General features: G+C 39.5%; 1 protein-coding gene across 10 annotated transcripts in view; it reads left to right on the top strand.

Annotated features, from left to right (window-relative positions):
- nuf (rab11 family-interacting protein nuf) overlaps positions 1–9,441 on the top strand; it is a 555,321-nt gene that overhangs the window by 283,959 nt on the left and 261,921 nt on the right. For 8 of the 10 annotated variants that reach the window (XM_071657549.1, XM_071657548.1, XM_071657547.1 and 5 more), the window contains exon 1: positions 2,784–3,053. The exons of 1 other annotated variant lie outside the window; for it this stretch is intronic. In XM_071657549.1, coding sequence (XP_071513650.1) covers positions 2,922–3,053 — 132 coding nt within the window. In that variant the 5' untranslated portion in view covers positions 2,784–2,921. Of the gene's footprint in view, positions 1–2,783; positions 3,054–9,441 lie in introns of those variants that run through there. One more of the 10 variants, XM_071657550.1, reaches the window with a different exon arrangement.

Here is a 9,441-nt window from a genome sequence, read left to right as displayed (position 1 = left end):
ATGTCAAAGAGTGGAATGGGGAGACCTAAGAGGAGGTAGAAGGATGGAAGTGAAGGAGGCTTTGAGGCATCCAATTGGACCTGGACATTCAGGAGGGTGAGGAGCATGCATTGGCCTGAAAGGGGGTGTAGTGATGTGGTAATTGGAGGTGGAGGGGGGAGGGGATGTGGTGAACATGCTGTCAGTGGGCGGAACTAGGGCACGTGAAGTTGAGATAAACCATGGAGTAATCTGTGGAGCTTTACCGTGGAGGTTAGTTTCAGGTTACATTGTATTAGACTCTGCCACTTGAAATAGCATGTCAATAAACTGATTTTTTTTTTCTTTTATTCTTAGTCACCTTAGTAAGGTGAGAAGTGCATTTGGGTAAAAGAAAAGAAAAATATCACTAATTCTTACAATGGGAAAGTACACTTCACATACCTCCTGAGATATTGGAAAGGGACCTTCGAAAAATGGGATTCCCCTCCTGCTTGTGTTATCACTTTCTGATGGAAAAGAAGCAGCAAAATATAAAGATTTTTTTCATGAAGGAATCTTTTCAAATAATGGCGACTTGGAGGGGCTGAAGATTCTTCCCTCCATGACGAAAGGAAGGAGCCTTGCGGGTCTTGTACCTTTGAGGCTAGTTAGTCTGTTGAAAGCGCTACCTCGCAAAGGCGGGAAAACGAACAGGTGCGATGGAGTGTGTGCGAAATATATATATTTCGTGATTAGCATGTGATAATGAAACTGAAAGCAAAGGTTGATGAATAAGTTAAAACTAATAACTGGAATACATAGCATCAACAATAAGTGTGCATATTCCTATAACAGTGGGATGTACGCACACAATACTTCCCACATTCCCTGCATATCGTAGAAGGCGACTAAAAGGGAAGGGAGCGGGGGGCTGGAAATCCTTCCATCTCATTTTTAATTTTCCAAAAGAAGGAACAGAGAAGGGGGCCAAGTGAGGATATTCCCTCAAAGGCTCAGTCCTCTGTTCTTAACGCTACCTCGCTAACCCGGAAAATGGCGAATAGTATAGAAAAAATTATATATATATATATATATATATATATATATATATATATATATATATATATATATATATATATATATATATATAATAAGCGTAGGATACATTTAACATGTAGCATGCGTAGTTGCATTTAACATCTCTAGCAAGCCTAGCCGTTCTGTTGGCTAATCTACTTTAACTACGATAACTGTCAATAGGTCTGTTACAACCATGTGGTTTAACGATCAGTGTCTAACTACTACTTATTACTTTTTTTTAGATTTAAAGGAAGAATAAAGGATCTATATTTGTCTGCGAATTCTTTATCAGTTTCACCAATAACTTACTGTACACCGTTTAGTAAGGCAATAGTACGTCGCCTTCGAAAGTGATAGAACCTAATGAGATTATTGTAATTCTTGTTTCTTGTTCATTTTTCTTGTGTTTATGGGCAAGAGATTACTAGGAAAACGCAGTGTATGTTTTGTTCTGATGTCAAAACTTTATTCATTGTAAGAAAGAACAGACTTCCGTCCAGGTTATCAATTTTTATTATGATATCTTTATTGATCTGCATTAAAGAGAGAATGTCTTCTCTCAAGAATTATGTGTGCTTGCTATTTTGCCAGTTTGCAGGTCGGGAACCACGTTTAGCCAATATTAACACAAAAGGTGCATGTCACTATGCACAAATACGGACATGTAAAGACTCATACTCCCTCTCAGAATCACTATCAATCAATTGGAAGTGGACTTAAAGAGACATTGGTAGCTACAGGAATGAAAGAGACATGGTAGCTATAAAATTAAAAGAGACCATGGTAGTTAGAAGATTAAGAGAGACCATGGTAGCTAAAAGATTGAAAGAGACCAAGGTAGTTAGAGGAATTTGCCTTGAAAGAACATAGCCCAGCGAGTACAAGAGACCTGGATCCACCTTGCGACCAATTACGGAAGCTAGAATACAGCACACCCCACAGTACACATGTAGTACTTTATAATTCTGCTGATACTTTACCTCGTACTTCAGTAGAGTAATAACTGCCCACGTCAGCGCGAAATTTGCACGTCATCATGTTAATGGTAAATCAATCGCAAGATATGTAATATATCGGTGATTCGTTCTCATTTTTAACCTTGTGTTTTGCAGTGCATTAAGTGTGGTGATTTTTTCGTGCACTTGCACGTATTAATTGTGTTTATGTACGAGTGTTTGTCGTGAAGTATTTCTTTTTCCGAGATAATGGCATTTTATTTTGACGTGTTGTATCCTTTGTGAATTACACGTCACATGAATTTGCAGTAAGATAAGCAACAACGTCGGGGTCAACATTTTTCTAAAATATTCCGCACACCATCAGTCTTGGAATGTCGTCCTGGTTTGTTTGAAGAGGTTTTGAGTTAAGTGGGTTAGATTTGGGGTAGATAAGAGGTATGATTAAAATCATGTTCTCCCTTTTATGAGTGCACTCGAGGGCCAACGCCATTTAAATAGTTTTCATACATCTTTTGGACATCAACATCTCGATAAAAGTAGAGAAGTTCATTTAGATTTGTTACGTCGCTTGTATTTGACTGGATTGGCCAACATGGCTTCGAAACCGATACAGATCATTGTATGATACGTCACACCAAGACATAGACGTTACTAAAGAACGATTGCGTAAGGAGAGTTGAGTAAAAGGGGGAGAGAGAGGAAAAAAAAAAAGATGTAGCGTTGAATAGCGGACGTGGTGGGACGATTGTCGTTGAGTAGGACAGCGATCTCTTGGAACAACGTCAGTGCTCGTGTGACCGTGGTGGAGGAAGGTTCTGTGTCGCTCGCGTGGCCGTGCTCGCTGGCGCGTCCGCCGCTCGTTCAGTTCACTCCAACGATGGAAATGTCAAGAGCATCATGATAAACGATGTGAATTGAAATATGGCGGTGTCCGAGGAGTTTGTAAATCAACTCCGACAAGTGTTTGAGGTGTGTGATGTCGAGAATCGAGGAACTATTAGGATCTCTCATCTACTACAGTTAGCGGGGGAGCACTTCGGGTCCTCCCAGAATGTAAGTCAAAACTTCTCAACACTTTTTCCTCGTTATTTAAATGACTCAGAATTACAGGAAGTGTCTAAATATGTCTCTTGACAGGGCCAGGTGCAGACGTGGATGTAATCATGTCCAAAGTGATGTAGTAGTTTATATATGTTAGAATGAGGATGAATTTAAAGGGAATGACTTTGTTTATTTAAGTGTGACTTCATTGCTTGTGGTGACTTACGTAGACTGGAAACGGTAAATAGTTGGAGTTTCAAGTAACTTTGTTATGCGTCTACCCATCGGTAAGTTATCGCTTATCTTCCATTTATGGCTCGTAGTTTACCTTTGTAGAAATAGAATATGTTGTATAGAACCGAGATGGTTGTATTTCCATAGAGCGCCACTGGGGTTATAGTTCCATAAAGAGCCACCAGGGGTTTCTTCCATAAATATTTCAAGCAAGGTTCCGGAAGAACATTTTTTATCGTGTTATTTGTCTTTTTTTACCGACTGATGCCGTAAAAAAAAACAGAACATGGAACAGAATTCTCTTGCCATGTAGAAATATGTTAATTCTACTTCAAGCCTGTAGGTAATATATTCCACATATGAGGCCTCTTTCCCAAAATTTAGGACTTGCCTGGATAACTTTGACCAAAAAAGAGTTGTACATCAGGTTAATGGAGATCAAAGGTGCTTTGGGTGAAATTTAGACTTACATGGTGGCACGCGGTGATGAACAAGGCTTTGTGTGTGATTATGGTGAGCGAGGCTAGCCATGTTTGGTACACGTATGTAGGTGATTGGGATTTTAGAAGAATGGAACGTGTTCTGAGGTAACCAAGAATCAACGTGAGATATAGCGACCACAGGTGAAGCGTATGCAAATGAGTTTTGCTTAGATTTGATGTGATTTTGATGAGTTTTACGATGCGTAAGGGAGAAAGTTTGCGTAGAGAGAGCGCGCGTTCAAGTCAATATGTCGGCGATCACATAATTTATAGATGAACAGCGCGTAATGTCGTCAAGGATGCGGTTAAAAACAGTTAGACACATGAAGGTTATTAGATTGCCCTTGAGAGTTATAGTTTCCCTATTAAAAAAAAGAAATTGCTGTAGATTATGATGTTATGTGAAAGACTTTTAAGTGGTCCAAGGTGTGATTAAAATTAAGTAGGTTAGGTTTCGTTCCACGTCAGAGGTTAAGATAACCAGTTACGTCAAGATGGATTAGATTAGGCTGTTAGAATAAGCTAGCTTAGGTTAGGTTAGGCTAGGTTTTGTACGGTGTTGATAAGTGATCTTATTGCCGGTAAATTTGAGACGGTACGTTGCATCCAGAAATTTATAATCATCGCTCATGAAAAGTGTATATTAATGATACTTTTCCCCCGTGATCAAATACCGATTTAAATGTCTCCATAAAGAACATAAATAGTTTTTCATTCTAAAGGGGATGTCCAAATGCGGCTGTTTATTTGTGTTTCAAACTGTGTTGTTGACTGTTTTTTCAGTGTTGTAGCGTCCGGGTTGGAGTTTAAAGGGGTCTTTCCGTGATGGGGAAAAATAAATACCATTGGAATAAAGTTTTTGAGTTTATAGGATTAGTTAGCTGAAACAGTGATAGTATGGAGCTTCGATTTGGCTCCTTATGGAGGTTCATCGAATGTATTTGTATATATTTGGTGACCCTAGAATGGAGGAAACTTGATAGAATATCACAACATATCTCGAAAAATCAAGAAAAGGACAGGGGTCTGAGGGGCATGGTTTTTCTCCAAGGCTATAAATTTGAGGGACACTTCTTTGATGTCGTGACTGGAACATAGTTGTAAAAGAAATACAAACCTAAGTAATGCTGCCATCAACGTCAAGATTAAATCGAAATGCTTTCATGTGAAGCTTATGTGATAGATTCATATGGATATTTAACTGAAAAGAACTACAGAGGATGTGGTTTTCGCCCTCATTACCCTTTTAAACCTCTTCCCTCAAAAAAAAAAAAGAAAAGATAATCGATTACATCCTACGCCTATTACCTTAGGCTCAATGTATGAATAAAAGTGTTCAGATTTAGTGTTCAAATCAAAGCCAAGTCCATCAGGTTCTGCTGTGCACTGCTGCAGATAATACTCGGGCCAACACCCATCTCTCAGCCACTGCCCTTCAGTCTCTGTGTGTGTCTGAGTCATTTGGCGTCCTTCGTTTTGATGAAGCCATCCATACTGTACCGTCCATCGGGTTTGTAGTTGTAGAAGCGTTGACCGCGGAACGTTTTCTGATTTAGAAAAGCGGTTGCTGGCTGAACACACACACACACACACACACACACACACATATATATATATATATATATATATATATATATATATATATATATATATACACACACACACGCTTAATACTAACCTTAGAGGCTGCAAGTGTTCCTTGCTGTTACATTTTTCGTTCAATTCAGTGAGCGACTATCGTTTAACTCTCCTTAGTAGTAAACATTTCATATTCAAAGCCTCTGGGAATGGATGAGTGTTCATGATATCATTCTTGAGTAATGATAACGTCTGCCATCAGTTGTTATCCGAGATGCCATCATGACGTAAGTTAGGTTCAGCGTTCTACATCATTTGATTTCCAGTCGTGCGTGATAGGCTGTGTTCTCCAAACCAAGGTGTTGGGGTGGTTCGCAAGCCTTGTGTGTTTAATAGTTCTTAGTTCTTTCATGCACGACTTTGAATGTATGATTTGCTCTTAAATGTGAAGTCTTGGAAATTGTGTACGAAAATTAACCTCCAGCCGCGTGCCTGTAGTGCAGACAGTGCGTGTTAAATACCTTAGTACATTAAGGTCTGGCACTGCATGCAAGCAAATTAGTCGTCCTTGGGTGCATAGTATACCTCACAGGTAAACCTCGAGAAGTAAACTGACATTTGTCAAATCAGAGCAAATGTGACGGGGGTCTGAGTCCTTGAAAATTATTAGAAAAAAAAGTGCATAGAGGACACTGCGAAGTTTGCTATCATGACCTCATCCTTGGGACGTTCAAACGAGTTCTCAATCGCAGGAGTTTGAACTCGCTGAACTCGACAGTACGATCTTTGAACGCGGCGCTACGATCCTTAGGAACGCACGGTACAACCCGTTGGTGCGTATCGTAATCTTCCTAATTTGAGGTCGTAACGTCGTGCTTAAGGTCAAACCGTCGTGCTGAAAGGGTCGTAACGTCGTGTTCAAGGGTAGTATGTTAAGTTCAAAGGGGGTCAAGACCTGATTATTTAAGATCACCTGTTAACAGAATTCAACTTCAGGATATCCTGATAGGGGGTCAAGACCTGATTATTTAAGATCACCTGTTAACAGAATTCAACTTCAGGATATCCTGATGGAGCGTAATTGTCCCCCATTGTTTATGACTCCTTGTTTAAGAGTGGAATTTGATTCTGCATGATTGTAATGAAGGGGACTTGGCATCCGGCGGATGCGTAACATACCAGTAGATTCGTCTTGAGTCGCTGCTATTTTCGTGGGTGAGGCGCCGGGGAATGGTTTGAGTATGATGACTAAATTGCTTTTTGTCTGTAAATTCATACCGGTTTGTGGGGCTAGGATTGAATAGCGAATGCCTTGGAAGTGGAACGATAGATAGGTTGAGATGATCATTTGTTTCTGCATCCGGTTATGAAGCGATGATGTGCAGTTTACGATGAATTCAAATGCACGAGAAAATGAATTTCTGAACCGTCAGGGGGTGGCAGGCACCATGTAGACAGCGCTACCAATAGCATTACTGATTTTGTACACGTCGATGAATAATTTCGTGGCGAGAGCTGGCATCGATCCTCGTCACGTTTGTTTTGAAGGATTTTCCTTTGTACTTAGACTGATTTTCTCCCAATAAAGTCATTACGAGTGTATGTTTACGACTACGGAGTAGTTTCCGTGCCTTGACAGACAGGTGTACAGACTAACGCTTGTGTGCGTGTGTGTGTGTGTGTGTTTGGAGGCATTAATGTAGTGTGACGTCACGGTGCAGGCGGGGACCAATGAGATGAGGAATGTGTTGTGACGTCATTAGAAACGTGGGCCAAGAAGTAGTATCATTGGTGTGTGGTGACGTCAGAGGGATTACAAGTGTGGCGACTTTGTCGCTCGTTTTTACCTCCACAATAACATTAGTATTTCGTTATATGTATTGTTTTTGTACATGTTTGTTCCTCGGCGTTTTTCTTTCAAAACTTTTCGTCAACGTTGTTCATCCGTTCGATGTAGAGTTTTCAATATATGATCATTCTTATCACAAAATGGGTTCGTGTTGCTTCCTGACATATGCCGCTTAAGAGAACTTGCCACCAAGCAAGTCTCTCGTCAAAGGGTCGTACCGTCGCGCACAAAGGGTCGGATCATCGTGCTCACGAATCGTACCGTCGCGCACAAAGGGTCGGATCATCATCGTGCTCACGAATCGTACCGTCGCGCTCAAAGGGTCGTTCGTGCCGTAACGGAGTCAAATCCTCCGCTATATACTAAAGCAATGTTATGATATACATTAAGAAATAGTTTTTATCTTTCTGCCTGAGGACAGACAAGGTTATCGCTCAATAGTATCTTAACAATCTGTTTTCGCCTGTCTGGTTAACAATGCTTTGTTATACTATCTCTTGGACATTTACTATGTCTGCCATCACGTATATATAGCGTAGTCGTCATCATGACATTATCCGAAACCATTTATAACTATCAGTTTTATAGTCCCTGAAAGTCTTCTGTGCCTATTTTGTTGTCCAGTTACTTGTTTACTAATTATGTATGTTAACTTCAGACCTCTTTGGTCAGTTAACGTTTTCAGTCCGGCTGTCGACAGGTGATACTGAAGTATATATATATATATATATATATATATATATATATATATATATATATATATATATATATATATATTTTAACTAAAATTGTTTTCTCGACCTGTAGAGCGGCAAGTCTTTGTGTGTTTCAATGTCTCGCATTTGATGTAGACATTCCCCAACGTGACGTCATAAATGGAAAGATTACTCTTTAGATATTCATATATAGTGTTGGTTAATTAAATGACATGCTAAACAAAAAAGTCGAGAAGTCCATAGACCTGCCAAATCAGGTCAGTTAAAAAAACAGTTTATTTCGGTTTGAGAGAGAAGTATAATAGAGGCGATGTTTTTCGTTCTTTCAAACGTTCCACCAATACGAAGTACGGATTCCACGAAGCCGTGGTCAGAAACACACTTGCTTTCACGGGCCACACATCCGGCAGCTTCAGCACACGCTCAGTCGCCATCACTTCTTGTGTGCATGTCCCGCTCCCTTCACATAAGTGATTGCGTAAAGCAAGTATAAGCTAGTTTGCGTAAAGCAAGTATAGGCTAGTTTGCGTAAAGCAAGTATATGCTAGTTTACGCCACTTTTAAATGAGGGTTTGTAAAGTCATTTTTTATCTAATTAGCGTAGCCCTATCCATGTTTGTTTGTGGAGGAGTTTAATGGTAGTTTAACGAGTGGATAGGGTTTGGTTGCGTGGTAAATAAGGAGGTTATGATAGTTTGGTAAATACGGTAGCCTAGTTGGTTATGGTAGCGTAATACGTGGAAGATGGTAAACATGGTTGGCAATTTGGTGGTTGATGATAAACATGGGAGCCACGTACGTTCACGATGGTAACCGGGAGGCTAATAGATTAGTGGTGGAAAAAAAAAACATTGACATTGGAATTGATGAACAATTTTCGTAATGATTAGCAGTATAATGGGATAGCGTAGAGGTCACTTAGAATCATTTATAGAATGATAGAAGATATAGATACATGTAGACACAAGGGAGAACATGCTAATTGATGTTTTTGAATACATCTTTTATCATATATACCACAATTGATATTTTACGGTATATTTCTACTCTAATTGAAATGTAAGTATAGTTTATACCCGTGGTAGATATATCAAATATATAACAATAAATACGGGTACTGGAATGTGATCTTTATCCGTTATATAATGCAGCATATGTTTAGGATACTATAAGTATACTAGGGAGTGTATAGTGTGCCTCTAGGTAGTATACCAGACATACATAATATGCTGCTAAACATACTGTTGAAGTAAGTATACAAGACAGCTAGCAGTAAGCATATACGTAAAGTCTTATGATATTGTATATGAAATCACCTGGAATTTAAAGTATACTATCCATACACGATAGTATATGCTTGCAGCAAGTATACCAGACGTACAGCAACGTGCAATACTTGCAGGAAACTTGGTCACTTTCACGGGAGATGTAGTGTATGTGCACGTCAACACAGTGTATTGGATGGATGAGTGACTCACACTGTTATCAGCACAAGTGTGTGTGTGTGTGTGTGTCATATTACTATTTTTTTTGTGTGTGTA

This window comes from Panulirus ornatus, chromosome 64 (genome assembly GCF_036320965.1).
Source record: "Panulirus ornatus isolate Po-2019 chromosome 64, ASM3632096v1, whole genome shotgun sequence".
Classification (NCBI taxonomy): domain Eukaryota; kingdom Metazoa; phylum Arthropoda; class Malacostraca; order Decapoda; family Palinuridae; genus Panulirus; species Panulirus ornatus.
This window is presented reverse-complemented; position numbering and strand designations above follow the sequence as displayed.